The sequence below is a fragment of the Colius striatus genome, chromosome 17 (genome assembly GCF_028858725.1).
Source record: "Colius striatus isolate bColStr4 chromosome 17, bColStr4.1.hap1, whole genome shotgun sequence".
NCBI lineage: Eukaryota > Metazoa > Chordata > Aves > Coliiformes > Coliidae > Colius > Colius striatus.
The window spans coordinates 14,991,933-15,014,581 of NC_084775.1; the positions used below are offsets into that span (position 1 = coordinate 14,991,933).

The 22,649-nt window shown below is 41.1% G+C and overlaps 1 protein-coding gene across 4 annotated transcripts in view; it reads right to left on the bottom strand.

Annotated features, from left to right (window-relative positions):
* The window catches only part of HECTD4 (HECT domain E3 ubiquitin protein ligase 4), a 69,322-nt gene extending 53,468 nt beyond the window's left edge, over positions 1-15,854 (bottom strand). For all 4 annotated transcript variants that reach the window (XM_062010410.1, XM_062010408.1, XM_062010409.1 and 1 more), the window contains exons 1-5: positions 15,431-15,854; positions 4,879-5,396; positions 2,345-2,434; positions 1,856-1,986; positions 489-597 (exon numbers count right to left, since the gene is read on the bottom strand). In XM_062010410.1, coding sequence (XP_061866394.1) covers positions 489-597; positions 1,856-1,986; positions 2,345-2,434; positions 4,879-5,396; positions 15,431-15,601 — 1,019 coding nt within the window. In that variant the 5' untranslated portion in view covers positions 15,602-15,854. The remainder of the gene's footprint in view (positions 1-488; positions 598-1,855; positions 1,987-2,344; positions 2,435-4,878; positions 5,397-15,430) is intronic.
* Between the last annotated feature and the right edge of the window lie 6,795 nt (positions 15,855-22,649).

Below are 22,649 nucleotides of genomic sequence, written 5' to 3' on the forward strand. Positions count from 1 at the left end.
TAAGCAGCCTCATGACTTCCAAGCAATAAAGAAGCAAGAAAGTACAGTGAGTCACGGATTCACTGATCATTTAAATAATGAGTGACACGCAGAGAAACAATAACTTACAAATTCAGCAATTGTGCAACTATAAATAAAAAGGTCACAAAACATGGCATATCTCATTCAGCAAAGAGTAAACCAATTTACTATACATTTAAAAAACCCCAAATCTGAAATATTAGCTACTCTAGTCTACCTCTTTGCAGGAGGTTGGACTAAATGGCCTCCAGAGTTCCCTTTCAGCCTAAATGATTCTGCAGTTCTAGAGAAAACATACTCAAGAAGAGTTTCAGATGAGAAAATGATAGCATTAACATACCATTTAATGAAAATGCCTAATGTGCTCTAGTGTCCCACACCTAACATGTGAGAGCTTTACCAAAACAATCACCTCCTTTTTGCCCAAAGCAGATATGCAGAACAGCAAACATTCAGCTGTCACTTACCGCAAAGTACCGTGTAATCCAGATCCTAATTTGCTTATTCCTCTGCCCACTGAATTAGTTGTATAAAGATAGAGCCCATCTGCTGCAAGGCAGCGCCCCAAGTCTGCATCTGAATTGGGAAGAAAGAACAGAGCAGAGGCCTCCTCTGTAACACACAGCACTGGAAATTCTCCATGGTCATTAAACTCCTGCAACAGCTACCACAGCAACTGAAACCCAACAGATGCTCATGACAGGTCATTACCAACAGGTCAGAATCATTTCTTTAAATCCTGAATTTATTATTCAGAGTTCTAGGAGCTACTGGAACATAGTCAAAGTCCATTCTTTTTACAGTAGTTTCTTCACATTTCCTTCAAGCCTTATGGAGGTGCACAGATTATGCTTAACTCACTCATACAAATGCAAGGGCTATTTAAAATCTGCTGTTGCTAAATAAACTTAGCAAGAATTAGGTGCTAGTCACTCAGCTTCCATATGAAAAAAGAACATACAAAACAGACTGGACAGAAACAACAGTGGGAAAGGGTAAAAAAAAAAAGCAATGAACTTGTACTTCTAAAAATAAACATGCTTTGTCAATGATAGCCAGCTATTGAATTCAGTGATACTGCAGAGGACCAAAAAAAATACGCTTACTGAGAGACTAATGAGTGCATAATATCCAACCTCAGTTTGACCTCTCTGCAAAATTCCCACTGAAGTCAAGGAGGGTCACTGTCTCTACTGCTTTTGATTGTTTCCTACAACCTTATTACTAGACAATTTGAAATAGCATCTGGTCTTCAGCAACAGAAGAGCAGTGTTTTCTGAACCACATTATCTTGTAATTAAAACAAGTTCTATGCCATAGTAGCAGTAATGCACCAGATTTAATATCTCGGCTCTTGATGTTCATATAAAACATGGCAATTTTTTCTAGCTGATACCCAAATCCATTTAAAAAAAAGTAAACAAGTCATTTACACACCTAGTTAGATTAACTTAACGAGAACAGAGATGACAAACCAAACAATATAAACAATTTAGCACTCCTGTCAATTAGGTCCATGTTTTCAAAACTTCAGTTTTGAACGTACAGACTAAGACAACAAAGTGCCCAGACAGTTGCTGCCCTCCTCCTCTCACTACGTATCAGGCTTCAAGACACTCCTGTGATGCCCAGCTCTCTCTCCAGATGGTACTTCCAAACCCTTTCAGTTGTTTGACACGTACTGCACTTGCTTTCACACTACTTCCAACAGAAAAGGAAAATCTTCCCAACTCTAAAGCTCTACATTAATTTTTAAACAATTACCACTAAAAAAATCACCACTAAAAGCATCTTGTTCTCCCCTGTCAATAATGACAGTCATTAAATAATTCACCTTTATTTTCACCACTGGAACTACTGTTGGCATCAGGTGCAGGTAACATGTCTTCAAAGCCCCAAGACACTATATGCTTTCCTCCAAGCAAACATGAGGGTGATCCAGGTCCTCCCTCCAAAAGCAACAACCTTTAAGCAGAAAACAAAATAAGATGCATAGAGAACAGTGATAGAAAAAACTAGCTAAATCAGAAGTCAAGATGAAGACACATTTTAAGTAATTATTCTTATCAGAGTTTGTAAGCCACTTGAAGGAATCATCAATATTTAATTAAAAAACAACTTAACATCCAAAAAACAATTAGTAGATCCTTTTAGATTTGACTTTCTAACGTCTTCCTTCTGCAACTGACTAAATTTCAACCTTTCCTAGAGTTTTCAATAACTCTAAAGCCTTTTAATCACATTTAAAGACAGTTATTTGTAAATGTGCTTCCACATTTCCTGAGCTGGTGTACAAGTGCTACAATGAGAAGTCACTACAAACCTGTATAATACATCAGCCACAGGCAAGGATCCTAGATCCGTCTGTTTCTGTAATAGATGCACTGTATGAACAAAGGTTTTCAGCGACCCTCTAAAAGGATAAGAAAAACATGAATTAAAGATGTCTGTTGAACAAGAGCGAATGCACACAGACAACAGCAACTATGTAGGATGTAATACCCAGTACCATAAAGAGGGAATTTCCAAGATACATCATCAAGCTTCTTTTCTAATTTGCATTTCTTTTCTGGATGATTTTCTTGCTTTTGTGGATTAAGTGAAAAGAGGAAGAGAGTGTAACAAAGGAAGAATGCTGGTGAACTGCTGCTCTAAATGGTGCTATCTTTTTGGAAGAGGACGAAGAAACATGCATTTTGAGAGATCAGCAACCATGGGCTGTGTCATGAACAACATGTATGGCAAAGGCAATCCAGGCACGTGATAAAATACCCCCATCTTGTATCTATTAGACAGCTACTTTCAATATTTCTTGTAGCTGATTAATCATATTTAAATCTTCACAATCTTCCTGGGGCTGAGCCAAAGTACTAGTAAAAGCTGCTGTAGACAGAGATGGCTTTCTTGATTAAAATAGGAAAGACCAGACTAATTAATTTATTACCGAGATTCTGATTCCTTTTGCTTCCAAACACAAATTTGGATGCTTTTCCCCTTCAGAAGTGATGCATTTAAACATATATAAGGTCTAGATATTTCTGAAAACAAAATTAAACTGAAGTAGTTCTTTCTAATCTTGCCTAAAAGTGTGCTGCTTAAAAATTCCATTGTGGTATTTACAAACACCCAGAGTCTGTATCTCTAACTCTTGTTCATTTGTAAGTTGAATATGCTTTTGGGGATCCTATGGAACCTGGACACTAACAGACTGGAAGCCACCTGCTTTTGTAGAAATAAAGACATATAGAGGACTTTAATATATTTTACAGTTTCTGTTTTAAAGGCCAGCATTTTAGGAAGAAGTCGTTTTCAGAAAGATCTGGTGGCTTTATTTCCAGGCACAATAGCCTAGTTAATCACAAGCATGCTGACTGTGTCTTAGGCATGAGAGTAGCCAGTTATGAATGGATTCCTGCAGAAGCATGACTGATCAGTTGAAGGGATCCATGCGCTCTATGAACATTGCCTTTTGCTTTCTGTCACACGTGGTCAGTCTTAGCTCCTTAACTTTCCTCCTCCACACCCCAAACCCTGTTGTCCCCACTGTCATTTTCAGCTGTATACTTTCAGTGATAAACTTAAGCTTGGAGAAAATTGACACTGAATACTTTAAAGCACCTCAATTAATTATTTAAAGCAATATTTACCCCGTTGCTTTATTCTTAGCAATATGACGCACCCAAGACTGCAACTAGGAACCTCAAGAATTGCCTCATTTGGAAGGCTTTTTCTTCATAATGATACCCAAGTTAAAGGAAAACCACACAATTTGAAGGAAAAACACAAGGCTTTCGTAGGTAAACAAAGCAGGTCAGGACATGACAACTCTAAGCAATGCAAGGCAGATTTGAAAAGAAAATAAGATGAACCTTCACTTCAAATAGCTGCATTTGAAATTCAGCTCTTTTACAAATTCAGCTGCAACAGAACATCCCAGATTTCCTGAAAATTGACACGTGGAAAAAAATAAACGAGATTGTGTTTACCAAATCAAATTTATCTGAGCTATGTTCAAGTACATTGCTTTTTAGATAAGGCAGTTGTCAGTGCAGAAGAGTTTGCCACATACAGCAGATTTCTCATTGAGTTCATTAGAACAAGTACACTAGAAATTAAGTGGTTTCATTTGAATAAACCTTTTTCTAAAGCAAATCATGACATCTCCTGGGAACTTCAACATCTCAAATCAGAGTTAAAACTTGGCACACAAGGCTGCAATCTGAGAAACATCGAGGACAAGATTTTCAAGAGGCTATGAGTGACTTCAGATCCGTGTTCACATGGCTTTGCAGAAGCTCAGTTTTATATACACCTCTCCCCAAGCCCCATTGCCTAAAAAAAATCAAGTTTTTATTACAAGATATGACAGCCTCTCCATCCTCAACCACCCAATGGTGTTGTGCTAAACCCATGCAGGGCACGGGATAGTTTGAAAAAATACTGATGTTTCACAAGCAACACTGAAAGCTGAAACAAATTGCCCAGAAACTTGGCAGTAATGCATTCTACAGCCTGATGAAGGTGCATAAGCTTGAGGATTAAAAGGGGCAGTACAAAGGGAAAAGTGAGACAACTTTCCTCCATGAAAAAAACCATTTGGAACCACTCCTAGAAGAGATCATTGCAGTGAAAGCAGCAATATGCACAAGAGGCATTTCTAACTTAGATCCTTCTGTTTTTACACATGCATAAAATAAATGTTTAGCTTATTGGTTTTACTCTTTCCAAAACAATATTTAAACATTAGAAGGAAAAAGCCTAGTGTACAACAAAAATTAGTATCAACAGGATGGTCACATCAGTTTTGACTCTTGTGTTCATATCCACCACAACACGTGATTTCAGTAGTCTCCTTACCTTGCACACGCCAAGGCAACTAGGGCAGCAGCAGCATTTTCCTTCTGCTTATATGGAATCTGTTGGCCTGAAGCAGAAGTGTCTTCCAGCCAGGAGCACAGCAAAGACTCTATCCCATTAAGACAGTCAGCTGGTTCCTTAGTCAAACTCAAAGGCTGGCAGTCTCGAAGGCAATTCAATAGCACCTCAGCAGTTATGTTACAGAGAGAAGGGTCTGTTCTACTTTGAGACTGAATGAGGGGAAAGACCAACAGAAGCCCCATCCGTGAAGTAAACGGTGCCTGCTCAGGCTGCTGTAACAAGCCTTGACGCTTGAGCAAGGCCAGTGCTTCTTCATCCCCCGAGCTCTCCCGGTCGTGCTGCTCCTCCAGGGCCAGCTGGCGCTGGGCATTCCAGAGCCCCCGCAGAGCATTCAGGCGGTACTCCAGCAGCCGAGCATAAGCATTGCTCTGGTTTCCACACACGGATCGTAAGCGCTCAGCCAGCTCCGTCGGATTCTTGGTTTCAAATGTAAGTATCTGAAAGGAGGGGAAAGGTTGGAATTTATATAGGTTTTTTTGGGACAGGGAACTTGAGAGAGTCCAGTGCAGAGCCACTAAGATGATCAGGGATGGGAGTATCTTCTTTATGAGGAAAGGCTGCGAGACCTGGGGCTGTTTATGCTGGAGGAGACTGAAGGGGCATCTCATTAATATTTACAATATCTCACTGGTGGGTGTCAGGAGGTTGGGGCAGCACTTTTTTCTGTTCTATCCAGTGACAGGACAAGGAGTAATGGAAAGAAGCTGAAACACAAAATGTTCCATTTAAACAGAAGGAAAAACTATTTCACTGTTCAGGTGAGGGAGCCCTGGCCCAGGCAGGGGGTAGAGGCTCCTTCTCAGGAGGTTTCCAAACCCACCTGGATACCTTCCTGTGTGACCTGATCGAGGTGGGACCTGCTCTGGCTGGAGGTTTGGACTACGTGATCTCTAAAGGTCCCTGCCAATCCCTTCCATGCTATGATTCTATGTTTCTTTCTCTTAAGGGAAAAAACCCCCAAACCCAAACCATCTGCTTGTAGTATCATTTCTACATCAGCTGTCCTCTAAAACAAATTGGGGGATTTTATTTTTTGCTTTGATTTCTGCCCATGAATAAAGTGACACTGGAGGCCAAAGAGCCTGCAAGTGATATGGACTCTGATATTATCATTGAGTCAGCATCACCACCAAAGCCTGGGCTTGAGGCTTGCTCACAGAGGTTTTTAAACTTCCAACAGTGATGCTAAAACAGTAATATAGATTTTGAAGAAAAAGACACACAATATAGTAGCTTCGAAAAGAAAATACTTGCCTCCCCTGAAGGATTATTTCTGTAATCAAGACAATTCTGCTAAGAACTTCAAAAGGACTGAGTGGGTAGAGGGTCCCAGGGGCTGAATCTAGAGCCTTTCTACTGAAACTAATAGACCAACAATATTTTGTAATTAGAATGTATATGTTCAGTTTTGGAGCTTTGCAAACAAACCAGTTCTCTAAAATGGACCAAGTGCTTTGTTACACACTCTCCCTATCCTGGTTTTTTCCCTTCTCAGTTTTATCATATTGCACTTAGCTACATCTTTCTCAAAATATTTACAGTTGCTGACATATCTTAAAAAACTAAAAGTCTCATCGTTTCAGACAGAAGAAAGAGAGGGTTTTGGCACTTCTAAGTAAAGTTGGAGACAAAGCCGGAACAACAGAAAACAAGTAAATCGCGACAGCAAGAAACATATTTATGGGTCAGTACCCAGCCCAGTGTTTGAAAGATCTCACAATCTGAAGTAATTTACAGACAACTTTGCTCCCTACAGCATAAAACAACAGGTGAGATCAGCAAATTCACTGAAGGACAATTACTCAAGCAAAGCAAGGAGCAAAGCATTTTCTGATCTACAGTGTCCAAAGGGCTTCTGCCTGCGTGCTACATGACTTAATCTCATCCACCCACAAATACGCTCCCTTTGGCCCATCTCGGCGTTGGAAAGCTGTCCCTCCTTAATTAAAAATAAAATAACAGAAGGGTAATGTGAGAGATTAAGAGATTACATGGGTAATTGCAAAGAGAGTTGGTTTTTAAATGTAGGCAGCAGTCATACAGAATATGAAATAGATGTTTATGTCTAGTTGTAGAATTTTGAACAGCTTGATAAAACACTTCAGGACAAATCACATCTGCCACTTCTACAAACACCCTGACTAATGTCAATGAAACTGCTTTCCAGTAGAACACTCACATTCCAGCCAGGAAAAGTTCACTTTCAAGTAATTCACACAATAATTACACTTGAATAGATGTTAGTATTGAGCTCCTTAAAACTAATGAATATCTTGTAATTAATTTCTTCAAAGAGATTAAGACCATTAATCCCTAAACCACATATCACACATTAAAATAACCACCTCATTCATTTATGTGTTCTACTGTCTCAAAAATAATTTCAACTGTTTCCTGCTATAAATGTAATCACTTTCCAAACCAGTTGCTGTGATGTTCTTGAACTAAACTAAATATATGAGTGATCCTCAGTTACGCAATAACAAGCTGCAGAAGCAAGCTGGAGGAAAAAGACAATGACATTTTTCATCTTCAGAGTTAAATGGTGAAGAAAAATACATCTGTGGTCTCCAGCTATGCTGATAACAAAGACAGCACAAAAGAAAAGTTGTGATATGCTTAGTCAGCTTTCCCTTTTAGACTATACTTCCATGGGGTGAGAGCTGCCTATAGTTTTCTCCCCCTCCCAGTGGAACCCTGCAATCCATAGCAGATAGTAGGGGCAGAAAGTTGTGCCCATAATTCTTAGGTACACCACTATGCTAATTCACAAACTTTGTACCACCTCATGCACTTTGAACCAAATCTGCACCCAGTATGTAATAAGAAGCAGAAGGTTTAAATATTCAAATACTCAAGACACATGAGAATTGCTTTACTTCAGACAAATTGCAAATGCAAATAGAGACTGAGTTCCAACTGTAACTGAGGAGTGGTTTATTCAGTTTCCTTCAAGTTGCCAATGTTATGTTTGGTGGGTTCTCATCAGCAAAACTAATCAAATTGCTGCAGAAAGATCCATGTTTTGGACTGAATTTAACCCTGTGAATTTTGTCAGTCATTAATGTCCAATGAAGGTACACTTGGGAAACCTGGTCACACATGTTACATGCTCGCATTCCTCAGGTCTCAGTTTAGCAGGAAAGTGGATTTGTCTTTGATACTTCCCTACATCTCTGAGTTTGTCTTGTGGAAATCAAGACAAGAAGTCAGTGTCAAGTATCTCACTCTAATTGGTCACTGACATCTTCTTCAGCACTGAGAGGCAGAAAATGTTACTTGATTTCAGATAATCAGCTATGAGGAGGATGTCATCTTTCCTGCTGTAACCAGTTTTTGTCCTGTTCCATTCTACTGTATGACCATAACCAGATATTTCTTCCCATTGAACAATATTTTCTGCCAATACTGCTCCAGAAACCAGTCACTGGCACTCACTATCATTAGAATGAAGTGTTTCTCTACTGACAGTAAATACCAGATGTACTACAATTAAGACACACTAATCTACATGAAGAGTTTTAGCCTGAGGTTTTATGACCACATTAATTACATTTAAACGTGAGGTGTCACTAAAAGGCAGCTTTCTCCTCTGGCTAAAAACCCTGCTCCCTTGCCCTCTCCCTGGTGCTGGCAGTAGTCCCTGGGGGCATTTTCTGTTCCGTTTCTTTTGCTGTTTTCTTTTAAAGTTAGATTTTATGTTCAGAACAGTTTCCTGGTGCGGAACAGCAGGCAGAAGGGAAAGAAGCAGAATGAAAAAGAAAGAAGAAAATGCATGGTCAATGACAGATGTGGACAAGGGATTTTTGCAGTCCCCTTCACAGCATACTGGCTTAAATGACAATCTCAGGCTGAATACGCTGGTCTTATTGACCATTTTTAATTCTACTACATAGGGAACTGGAGAGCACTGAAGTTGTTCACAAAGGTGAATTTTTTCCTAACATTTTTTTCACATATTGGAAGCAAAAGCCTTTAAGTCTCAAAAATAGCATTTAATTCTTTCTCTACAAAATTAAATTGGCTGAACTTCACACATAAAGACAACAACTTCCTGAAGATGGTGGTACATTTACCAGTATCAATTAGATCTGCAATGGCCCTCCAGAGTATTAAACAAGTATTAGTCCCATCTCACAGGGGAACAAACCACACAGAAAAATAGAAACAATCTCAAAAACATAAGATGTCTTTAACAGTGGCATGAAAATATTGAACTAGTTTACTTTCAACACCATGTTATAGCTATAAGGTCATTCCTCCTGTACCACAAAGTTAATATATAGGAAGCAGCACTCGTTTGCCTGGTTCTTGTGTCTCTAGAAATACAAATAAAATCATATAAAAATACTGAATGACAAGATTTATAGATTATTCTTGAATAGAAACACCAGAATTGACAGTTTTAGAGGTACCTTGAAAATTGAAATACACATCAAAATTTAAACTGCTCCCATAAACAACACATTGTGTACATACTCCCAGCCTTCCACTTTCTGCAGTTCTGGGAGGTAACAGCACTTCTGTTTATGGCAATTTCTGGAGACACATGGTAGGAAGCTGTCTGACTGCAAACATGGACTTCATTTATTTTAAAACATTTTTTCTAACCCCCTATAAGGCTTTTTGTTTGATATGCCCGTGTCTTTGTAAAATATATGACTACTGCATATGCATTTGCATCCTGAGGTTTTAGGTGTCAAAATTGTATAGTCACTGCATCCTTGTGCTTTTAGTGTTGCAGTTGAAAACTATAAGTTTCAAGACCTAAAAAACCCTAATTACTTACCTAGAAATAAGTACTAAGTAAAATGTGTCTTCTACTGTACACACAATATTGCACCAAACAAATTTTTCTGTGACTTGTACCAAATAACCTTGATATCTGAGGTGAATTACAGAGTACAGGCAAGCTGTAAATATGCCAAAAAAGCTATACGAGATAAACATTTCTTTATTTCTCCATTTGTTTATTAAAATATTTCTTTCTTATTTAAATAGTAGATGAAAATACAAAAGGTAAAGAAAAATCTGACATTTAAACATCTGAGCATGCAGGTCACTGATCAGCTGCAATGGGTAATGAGACTCATTTTTGGGAGATGTATTTGCAAAGTCATCCTTTAGAAGTTTTGCAATATTTCTCTACTAGGATAACTAAAACATGACTTTAAAAATGAAAAGTCAAAGAGCCATGGTAGTCCATCTTATTTAACAAAATTTGTAACAAATTCAAACAGATAATTTTATGACAATTGATAACAACAGCAACTCTGTTGGAGGGTACATCACACAGTATCAGTGGTCTACATAATTATCTGGTGAAAGTGTGCTTAAATGGAAAGCAATGAAGTCTTTAGAGTCCTCTCAAAAGGCAAATGAGAGACTGACAGTGATGTCTAAAACAATGCCATCAACTCCTGTGCAAAAGTAGCAGTCAAGGGTCATATTTGTACAGTTAACTTCCTGTGCAGAGTTCACTTCAAGAACTAACTTAATCTGTTGTTACTCTGACAGCTATAAACTCTTACAGAGAAGTACTGGAGAACTTGAGGTGAAAGGGAATGAGATGCAAAAGGCAAGCCTAGGAAAGTACAAGCCTGACACTCTCATCTGAGAGAGAGTTATTTTTTCTTCCTAGTAGCTGGCACAGGGCTGTGTTTTGTATTTAGTGTGAGAATAATATTGATAACAAACATGTTTTAGTTGTTGCTACATAGTGCTTACCCTAAAAGGACTTTTCAGTTTAGCGTGCTGCCAGCACACAGGTGCACAAGGAGCTGGGAGGGAGGATGGCCAGGAATGCTGAGCCAAAGTAGCCAACAGGATGTTCCATACCAGAGGACATCATGCCCAGTATATAAACTGGGGGGAGTTGGAGGGAGGGACATTGCTGGTTGGGTATCAGTCGGTGGGTGGTGAGCAATTGCATCGTGCATCACTTGTCTTCCTCTTTTTGTTACCTTCCTTTCATTGCAATTAGTATTATATTCCAATGATCAAATTGTTCTTGTTTTACTTTTTTTCCTTTCTGATTCTCCTCCCCAGCCCACTGAGGCAGAAAGAGGAGTGAGCGAGCAGCTGCCGGTTGGGGTTAAACCACGACACACACAGGCCTGATCAGCAGTTCCCAAGCTAGAGGTCATAACCTCAAGAGGGGTCATCCACTTAGTAAAAAGTCAATTAATTGTTTATGTTGGCATTAGGGATTTTTCCCTTGTAGTTGGAAGTAAGGTCACAACCAGAAAGACTTGGGAAGCACTGACCTAGAAAATTACAGAGATTACTCTCTCCTTCAGCAATCAGTGAAAAATGACAAATTGTTTTGTCCAGTCCATGAGGAAAATGGGTGAAAGCTTCAAGTTTAGCAGACATCTTCAAGTCTAAATCATTTTGACAGAACACAAGTTAGTCACAGGATTGGCACATGCTGGTCAAATAGCACTGGACTTCAGTTGTTCAGCTTCTCCCTGGAGGGCTAGCCCTGACCATACTGGGAAGAAGAGGAAAGGATACCACCTTTTTTTTCCTTTTTAAACTTGATTAAAAATACATATCTGCAATGCAAAGTGACAGCAGAATCTCATCCGCTGTCCTACAGTAACAGAGCTTGACAAGAATCAAAACATCAGATTAGGACAGATATATATATGTGATCCAGACAGCTACTGAGGTAGGAGCTACACTTGCAGCTTCATGGGAAAAAGATAAAGGAAAAAAAAATAAGATCAGGCATTTAGAACCCTTGCAGGCTATTCAGGAGAGCAGCAAGAACAGACATCCAAATGACTATGATCTCCCAATCTGTAAGTACAATACAGAGTGCTTACAAGTGAAGTGGAGTGACACGTAAGTTGTTCTACTTTACACTGTGATTCTGCGTTGAAGATTTGTCTTTCTTCCCACTTATTTCCTTGTGGGGAAAAAAATAACTGAGCCTATCACTAGTTAGCTGAAAAGTTGCTGATACTACAAACTTAAAACTAGTGAAAATACCAGCTACTGATCTAAAGATCTGGAAGAGGGCCTCATCAAACAGAAGGATTACAACTGTAACGTACATCAACCACACCAAACTGCCTAGATACCAGTGAATGCTTTTTGCCCTCAGATGGCCACGTCGTAACCTATGTGACCAATCACTGCTCAGTAGCCTCCTCCTTCTGAAGCTGTCAAAGGTTACCACATGAATTTTTATTGCTGGCACTCTCATAAGTCTCAGCACGTTGGCTTTGGTGTGCTGGCAGATTAAAACTATGTGGTTTAAGGGATTGCTACCTGCAGACATTCCTCTTGCCCTGCTCTCAGGAGTTATTTATTGATTCTGTGAAAGATGTTTGACTGGAAGGATTCTAGAAGCACTGCAGTTTCCATTGTGACACATTAAAGAACATCTCATCTTCCATTAAGCTGTCCCTCTTGTGCAGGCATTGACATCCAGGGCAGAGACCAGACAAAATGGCATGGCAACATCTCCAGTTGTTAGTCACATAAGGTTGTCTCCAAGCATCAGAAGACTTAGCATTTTGAAAGTAATTTCTCATTATGAAAGGCTTTAAAATAAGGATGCAAAGGCTTGCATAATTGCTAACTAATCTAAGTCTCCTTTAACTAGAAGATTTTAATGGGAAATCCATACCAGGAGCAGATTTTATATGTGTATCACTACAAAATTCTATCAAATAAATGAAGTGTTCTCTTTCTTTCTGGTAACACGTATTTCTTGTAAATATCTCAGTAGATAGCCTGAGAAGTTAGCATACATGGCTCAAATCACAAAAAATAAAACAAAAACACTCCTCCATATACTCTTTAAAGCTAAAGATACTCTTAAAACAAGTTACTTTCAAATGCAAAAAGGTTAACACTTTCATAACCTAGAGTTAAGGAAAAAAAATACACACACACACAAATAGATTTTGAAATAAGTAGAAGTTACATGAAGACAAAATAATAGACTTTCATAAATCTTTCTTGGTATAATATCAGAACCATAACATTTTTCCCTTGACTTTTCCTTTTATAAATAGACAAAACCTTTGAACAGAAGGACAAAGGACACATATCTGAATACATTGACATTATTCACCAGTAAGCTCTTTAAAGGGGTATTTAAGCAGAAGAGACCAGAATGATACCTTCCCCCCTCAAAAAAAATATCTGAGTCCAGTACATTTTTAAGTTAAGCATGTCACATCAGAAATCCAGCCAAGGTTCTGAACACCATTTATAAAGCCCAAGAAGTGTACTGAAGAAGTTTACTAATCAAAGCAGCAGCTGCAGCATTTCCTACCCTTGTCCAACAACATATCCCAAGAGATTTCTATTCAGGCCATTTTCAAATACATTTATTCCACTGCAAGTAGGAGTAGAAACAGTGCAAACCAGCTATTCAGTATATTAGTCGATTGCATGGCCACACTTCAATAAGATGCATGCACCTATTTCCACAAAATGGCTCCTCAAAACCATTCCAGTTTACCAAGGCAGTCCATCCTTTAAAAACACAATGTTAAAGGCACAGACAAGTTACGAGCTACATAATTTACATTTACACAACTTGAAATTTCACCTTTTTTTTTACACCATCCCACCCCCCCTTGCCAATACCAAAGGCTAAAAACCATTTTTTCAGATCTTGTTTGTAAAATAAGTCACTTGTGGTCATCGTTTTTTTCAGTGGAAAGGAATAAAATGCTTTAATATTCTGTAACTCAAGAATATAGATCAAAATAAGTACCATAGCAAAAAGTCTTATTTATTTATTTTAAAGTTTCACACAGCACACAAGGAAAAAAAAGATCTCTGGAAAAGGAACAAATATATGAATCAGTGGCACTGGATTGCTGAAACACTCATAAAAGTGTCATAAAAGACAAATACACAGTAACACTAATTCCATCCCTATCTCCCTCAAACAACTGTAGTTTCATAGACATTCCTAACACTAACAAAAAATTCTCAAGAGCTAAAGTGTCAAGTGAAGCTGTGTGTCAGGTTTCATGCTGGAACATACTTCTGCTCTAGCCTGCAAGATCTTAAAAATAAGATTTGGTTCTGGGTTTTGGTTTGTTTTTTAAAGGATATCCTCCTTTATTACAATATCACTAATGCTGTGGAAGCATGCATTTTTCTAACACAGTTATTAGACTCAATGCTGCTTCTAGAACTATGTAAGGGCATTGAAATATTTTCTTGAGTAGAAGCTGTACTGAAGGCCAGAGTGGACTCTGACCACAAAGGAGAGTCATTCCGTGTTTATCTACATAGAGATCAGTCATATACCTTAAGTCTGTCTTTTCCTGTTCATGCAATATTTGCCAACATCCATTTAATGGGAGCAGTGAATGTTCCCCTCCCAATCCCCAGTGTCACATCACATGGAAAAACGCACGTTCAGCAAAAGAAAAATCTTCCCTTAGATAAGGCTGTGGGAAGTTTTCATACACACCAGAAAGACTTCACATCACAAGGTGAACAATGATGTTGTCAGAACTGCAAGCCTAGCTCATGGGTTCTTCTTAGCAACACCCCAGCTCACAGCTGAAGCCTCACTACAGGGTTTTGCGGCCTAAAATGCTTGTGACCTAACATAGCACGGAGATAAAGCTGCTGCTGAACCATCCCCTCTCAGTTCACACCACTCCACTCCTCTGACAAAGACCCTGTGTCATTGCAAGCCACATCGCTGGAGAAGAGGGCGGGGTGAAAGAAGAGAAGGGAGGCACACAGGAAAGATCAAAAAAAAAAGCAGTCTACAAAATAGATGCAACCTACAAACCCTGACATTCAGTCCTTCACCGTCTCCTCGGACGATAAAACAGCTGTACAATCTGCCTGCAGTCAAAACTACCTGCAGTTGTGAGAAGGTAAAAAGCTGGAATGAAAATCTCAGCTGCCTTCCTGGCTTTTTAATAATGACCACTGACAACAGCCTAAATAAAGCACCCAGACATCCCAGTACCCTAAGCATCTTATTGTAAGGCTGATTAATTACAAAGCATCCAAAAGTAACAGTAAAAAAGATACAAAACCATAAATAAAAATAAATGGGCCAAAGGCCACCTTGAAATACATGAAACACGGTTCAGATTTCCTAACCCTACTGATTCAAAACAAGCAGATAGCACCAACACCTCACCCTCCATCTTCATTAGCGCCTCACCACCCTCCTGCCCAGCTCCAATTCCATCGTTATTTGAAATAAATTACACTGATTTAAAACAAGTAGACTGCTTCCACACCCCGAATCTTTCACCCTGCATCCGCATCCACCATTCCCCATCCCGGCCCCCCCCCACCCTCCCCTAGTCATCCTCCCAGCGCCCCCATCCCCCCAAACACCATCCTCCTCCTCGCCTCAGGGCCCTGCTGCCCCTATCCTCCCTCCCCCGAAGACATCCTCCTCACCACCCCCTCGCCCCTGCCGCCGTCCCTCCCCTCATCTCGAGGAGCCGCGGGCCCCGCTCACCTCCAGTTCGGTGTCGCCGGGCTCGGCCACCCCAATGATCTCGCTGGGCAGCTCGGCCAGGTCGGTGACCCGGATCAGCCCGTCGTGCAGGAAGATGGTCTCCTCCTTCACCGACAGCCACTGGGCTGAGTCTGTGGCGGCCGCCGCCGACGCGCCCGCCGGGGACCCCATGGTGTGGAAGGCGGGAGGGCTCCTGAGGGCTGAGGTGAGGCGGGTCCCGCTACCCCCCCATGGCGGGGGCAGGGCGGGGGCAGGGGGGTCCCCAGCGGCCTGGGTGCCGGACAGCCGGAGAGCAGTGGGCAGCAGTGAGGAGCGTCGCGTTGCCACCGCGGCGCCAGCGGAACGGGGACCTCCGTGAGCCGCCGTGCCCGCCCGCAGCCACCACGTCCCGCTCCCTCCTCACACACACAGGTGACAGCGCGACGCCATGTTGGGGGCTGAGGCGGGCCCGGCATGCACCGCGCGAGGAACAATACACCCTCCCCCCGCCAGCCCCGCGGGGCTCCGCCTCCTGCCGCGCCCCCCCGCCGGGCCCGCCCCTCCCGGCGCCCCCCGGTGCCGCCCCCCGGGCCCGGGCTACGCCCCCCGACAGCCCGCCCCAAGGGCGGCTCCCGCCGCGCCGCGCCCCGAACCGCCGGGTGATCCCTCAGCACCTCAGCCGCGGTTCCCGCCCAGAGCCGCTCCCCTCAGCGCCCTGAGCCGCCTCTGTGAGGCCTCGCCCCCTCGCGCAACGGCCGCTCCCCTCAGCGCCTCACCGCTCTTCGCGCCACGGCCGCTTTCCTCGAGTCCCGAGAGCTGCTCCCTCAGCGTCTTACCCGAGGGTGAGGCCGTTCCCCTCAGAATTTACCTTTTCAGACTCATTTTGGCTTGTCAGGCCCCGTCTGAAACTATTTTCCCTCACGGACTGACCGCTCCCTGTGCCTCACGTTCCCCATAAGGCATTTTCTCCCCGCCTTGGCACCTCTGCTCACCTCTGTTTTATTTGCCTCCCGGAATGACCTCCCTTTCTCTCTCTCCCTTGTTGTTTCTCTCTCTCCCTCTGTCACCTCCTCGAAGAAACCATGTCACCTCTCAGCGTTTATCCGAGGGACCTGTGAGCACACAGGTATGTCCATTCAAATCCATACCTCCCAAGTTACCTGTGTAATGGCGGTGCCAGAGGGCATGAAGCAAAAGGTTCACACCACCACAGTATATGTGGGGGAAAAATGAGGTCCCAAGGAAATTGGACCTTTCTTTTCCCTCTCAGCCTCTGTCTTTTGGACAGTATTTTCAGTATTTGGACACTAATTTCACACTCAGTTGTCTCAGACCTCCACCCTGGCCTGTTCAAACAGGCACAAGGAGTTAGCGTCAGCTGTACCTGACTGTTCAGCAAAGCACGTGCTTGTGAGACAAAACATGTTAATGAGAAAGACATGATGAGAAACGATAACTATTTTTAGTGTGTGATTACTCTGAGGATTCCTATTGCAAGTAGCTGCTTTTCACGAAACGGTGACTGTGCACAACTGAATGGAGGTGGAGCACTGCAGATTTATTTACCTGCTTGACCAGATTAAATGATTTCATATATTACTGCATTATAACAGATGTGTTGTGGTATTGGAGGAAATGCACATTAAAAGCCGTGGGGGAAATGAGATCTATCACCAATGCTGTGTGTCCTAGTAAATCTGATTGGGAAGAAACTTTTTTTTTCAGTGTAATGGACCACTACTCAACTTACCACCCACACAAGTGTCTTTGCATCACTGATTCATCAGCATGAGCGTTCACACAATTGTGTAGTTTGTCTTTGAGGCCAGTTCAGAAAACACAGAGTTCAGGCAAGTTTATACGAGCAGTTGTTTACAGATCCAGGCTTGCTTTCATTATAGAAATAGATGCTATTTGCCTCTGTGCTAGAAACTGGCATTTTAGAAGAGGGAGAGTATGGAAAGCTGGTCTCAAAAGTTTTTGTAAAGGAGAGACCATTCCTAGGCATCTGTTAATTTTGGTCAAGGCATGACACAGAGAACAAGGGCTGCAGATGGACATATCCATAGATATGAAATCCACCCCGATCCTCCCACGGGAGCCCTGCTAGTGCTCAGAAGAGACAGAATGCTGAGATTCAAAGATTTTATGGCATGTGGGATGTGGCAGCTGAGTTCTGGCAGCTGAGATAAGCTGTGCTCTCAAGGTTTCCTTGGAGGAATGGAAAAGCTGCCGAGGTTAGATTAGTCACAATATTTCATTGCAAGATAGTGACTGCTGTTATTGTTTTGTTTCCAGAGTAGGAGTTTTACATTGTTTTCATTCATTCACATGAGACAGGAATAGAGGAAGAGAAACACAACCTGTGTATACATTTTAGTGGGAGTAACACTGAAAAAAGCCCTGGGTTTAGATTTTGTAATACTATCATGGTACTAGTTGAATATCTTCTGTGGAATCAATACAGCAGAGCTGGGAGGAGAACGGGATGCTCTTTTCACAAACCACACTCACACCAGGAAGGCTTGTCAACAGAAAAGATTAGCACTGTTTTCTAGAGGTGCCTGAGTCTTGGATGTATCTGTTGTTCTCCAGAGGACTGTTTCATAAGCTGGGTAACCCTCATGCAGAAAATTCTTTGTCCCCAGCTCTCATGTGCTCTTTCCAAGGCCTTCTGGACTGCTTTATCCCAAAGGACTATGGTTATTGCAGTAAGTCCCAGATGGAGAATCAGGGTTTGATATAGCTATCGATTCAATCCACTAATGACTTTGAAATACAAACCAAGGCCTTGTATTTGAATAAGGAGCTGACTCAGAGCTAGAAGAGAGGTCTGTATAACTCTGGATGCACTCACACCAGGCTAAGCACAGAAAGAGGTGTGTGGCTAAATTATACACTGGCCAGAGGCTGTGCTTTGTCATTTGGCTGCAGGTTAGTGAACAATTTCTCACAATGAGGATCCTGATGCATGTGTTTTTGTGTGGTGAGTAACCTGAGCTACCCCTGAGTGAAAAGCAGGCCACTTAGTTCTGAACTAGAGATTGTGCAGCCCTTTGTGTGAAGACACCCCAAGCTGAACCCAGGGGGTGTTTACCATTTTATAGCTATTTATGTGTGTCTTTGGAGTTCTTCTGAATTGTATTGATTGGACAATTCAAAGCTAAAAATCAGTTGTTGAATTAATCTGATGCCATAAAACTGAGAAATGTGTCCTGTTGTGCCTCAGTACTGGTAAGTAAAATCGTTACTAGTAAATGTAAGATTTACTAAATCATTTTAGGTGCCTGCCATTCAAGAGACAGTGATACTGCCAGTGAATGCAACAGCATGCTCTACAATCTATAGGCTTACATAGCATGGAATGCTGACATAGCTTTCTACATGAAATTTTCAACATTAGGACCCTGTAATGAATTCAGCAAATATAATATGTTTTGTCTGGCATCTGCTGCAGAAGATGTTGTATAAGATAATGAAAAAATAATAGTATTTTTGTTCTGCATGTCACCAGAAAGGTGTCAGCCACTCTTCACTGTAGTGTTCAGAGCTGTGCTGCAATAGCTACAAAGAAGTCTTGTACTACATTATGGGAGACAGTTGTGACTTAAAAAACAGACTAGAATAACTTTGTGACACAAATCATCAAGCTGAAGAAACAAAACCCTCAACTTGTAGGTAGGCTTGTACAGAAAACCAGTCTTTTGCTGTGATTATTTTTGGAGCAGGTGGGTTAGGTGTGGCTGTGCAGGCCAGATTCTGGCAAGGGCATTGTTACGTAGAAGTCTCTACTCCTGCAGCAGAACCTGCCCTTGTGCTCCTACGAGGATTGTGGTTACTGAGATTTAGCCAAAGATGCTCATGGTCTACAGGCAAAAATTCAGTCCTGTGAGCTGAAAATGGAAATCCACCATTCTTACTGCAAAATGACCACTTACCTATTAGTGAATGGAATATAAAGGAACATTGCCTCACCCTCCAGTTTAATTTTACATTAACAGCTATAACATATGGTGGAAAGTCACTTCATCCTAAGGCTTTGCTGCACATCTTTCTGTTAATTTAGAAATGGCAGTTTCAGTTTTAATGACCGTTGTGGCACTAAGAAAACTGTGAAACAGAAGACATAGTTGCTATTTTTATGTGGTCTGCAATAACCAGATTTCCATACCCTGAATCCCAGTACATGTTATTTAGAGAGCCCAGATGCCATCATTAATAAGGCCACTATGCAAGGCATACTGGCATTTCTTGGCACGCTAACTGTGAGGAAAAAACCAAGATTTCTTCATTTTTCTCCAAGTAAAACTTAGAAAAGACCAAAGAATCAGTATTTGAGAGTGGAGAAAGATCAAACCAGGCAGTGAGATAAAGTCGTTTCAAATCTCAGAAAAGTATTTTAATTGCAAAGGGAAAATATTGCCATGTTTGTGATTTTGATGTATTAGCAATGATCTCTGAAGGAGGTTCTGACTGATAGCAAGGCAGGCTTGAGGAGAAAGAACAAACAGATGAAAAGATTCTTATTAAAATGAAGAAGGACGATTTTATTATAGGAAACATGAGCATGAATCACTTGCCTCGCAACAAGAGCTTTAGTTAAATTGGACATGAAACAACTGTAAATTATGGAATCATAATACAAATGATGGAATGTTTTCTTAGAGGCAATCTAATCCAGCATTGTGACCCAGGCTGTGGCTACACTACTTGTGACACACTTGTCCCATCTAGAGTGATGGAGACTCCTCCTACCATCTCTTCCTTCTATTGTTGAATTGTCATTACAGCGAGGGAGTTTCCTAATGCTTAATTGAACTTGTGTTACTCTGATTTAAGCCTTTTCATGGGGTTTTTGTCAGCTTTTGTGGACACAGAGAAGAGTTTATTTCCTTTCTCTTCTGTGCAGTCTTTTTCACGTGCGAAGGCCGTGACCACAATTCCTCTCCATCATCTCTGCACTAAATAATCGCTGTCCTTTCAAACTTTCTCTATAGGCCATGAACTCTGGAACTCTATTCCTTCTCCTGCTCTTTGGGATTTCCTCCAACTTGTCCACATCTCTCTTGAGCATCTGGTATTTTAGATGAAGCCTTACCAGCGTGAAATTGTTTGGACAGATTCCTGTGTCTTCTGTGCAACACTCCTGTTAAATGTCTCAGTATCATCTTTGCTTTCACTGCACCTGAATGATATTGTCAATTCATACTGGGCTTGTAAATTAAATAACTTATGCTTAAATTCTGTTTGCAGAAAGAAAGCTGCCATTTAGCATCACTCTTGGTAATCTCAAGCCTCATTTTCCCATTGAAGAATTTAATGCAAGTAGCCTTTTATGGAGGGAAGTATTTAAGTGCTGCCCGTCGGTGAGGAGGAGTGGTTGGAGCTGAATAGATCCCTTAGTGGTTGTCCTGAATTTCTGAATCTCTAATGTCTCAGAAGACTCATTATTAATATCCAAAAATAGGTAGGTTTTAAATACAGATATTCTGCACTGTTTTAAAATTCAACCTCCCTGAAAACTGGTGCAGTAAAACAAGGGGGGGGGGAAGGAAGAAACCCTCTGCTCAGTACTGTAAAAATATAAATGTAACAAGGTGGATTTATGTAATTCACACAAATTATTACCAGGTCCACTTTATCAAGTGTTCCTCACAATTTATAGTGTTGAATTGTCAAAATCCCTAATGGCTGGGCTGAGATCTGAAGATTTTAAAATTAGTTCTCAAGAATGAGGTACCAAAAGGGTGTTTTTTTGGATCAATGTATACTGCAAGATGGGCAGCATTTCCTTCCCCTTATAAAAGCGAGGAGGACTTCTTGGCAATGCTACTCTAGTGCTGCAAGTGTTCAGCACAAAGATGAGGCTGATACTCAGACACAAATACAACATGTATCTTTCATCACAACTGTCTCTAGCTTCATATTTACCCATATCTTCATAAAGTTTTATTTAAAACTCTTGGAAAGAAAAGAGTGTGCAAGCTGGTTTTCTCTTAGACTACCAAGAACAGTCTGAGTTTCTCCATTTGTATTTCAAAGATTTTCTATAATTTCCCAAGTCAATTGGTTGCAGTTGTAATGCTGCAAATCTCAGTGTTTGAGAGCTATTCATGAATATCAAGAATTCCAGTTACTGACGTAGAACATACAGACTTTTGTTTTTTTCTTCTAGGAGCATCTCCTTGTTACTCAAAGAATGTCCTTTGTTCCAAGGCAGACAACTGACATGTCCTTTGGTTTTTTTGCTATTTTGTGTTAAGAGACCTCAGCTTTAATTTTAGTAACATCAGTGTAAGTCCCACTTGGAGTTACAGCCCTATACCATCATTTTAAATCTCTGATAGTTAAAAATGGTAATGGATAGTTAAACATGTTAAGGCCCTCTCATCTTTAAATTAAATAGATTTTCCTCCTTTAAAGAGTATGAACATTTCACACTTGTGTTTTCAAGGGAATGACAATGTAAAGTCACTCTAAGTACATCATGCAGAAAATCAGATGCATTAACCTCTGGGTCATGTTGCTGTCCCAGTGCAGGGCCCCTGCACAGGAAGAAGCCAGCAGGACATTCCCTCCCTGGCCCTCTCCTGCAGGAGATGGGTGCAGTGATCTGCCAGGGTTCGTGGCTGATTCATGAGACTCCCTGAAGCGTTTGTTCAGCGCTGATTGAAGCATGTTGTCAAACCTGCCGTCAGACTTCCCGGGGGAGGATGAGGATGTTCCCATCCCCAAAGCCTGATGGAAATGTCAGGCACAGGGATAGAAGCTGCAGCTGCACTGTGAGGTGGAACATTTCAGGGGAAAAATTACATTTCATGACAATTAACTAACTTCAGTTTCCTTTTTATTTCAGTTTTACTTTATGTACTGTAAGGTTTTTATTTAATCCAGGTGAAGCTGCTTCTGCAGGGAGGTTGGACTAGATGATCTCTAAAGGTCCCTTCCAACCCCTACCACTCTGTGATTCTGTGTTACATCAGTTTATTTATTTTAATTTACTTTTATTTGATAGACTTTCTCCATCATTTTGATGTTGAAAGGAAAACTCCAAAAATCTGTTTTAACATCGTGCTTTATTTTTTTCCCAAGTGAAGTTTTGTTAAAGGTGACTCATTTACAGTATGAGTTGATTTCAGTTACTGGCAAATTTTCTGTCAGTTGTCCATTTTCTTAAAATCTTGTGCATCATTAAAAGTGGCTTAGAGATGGTGCTTATAGTGTTGCAGAAGGATATTAT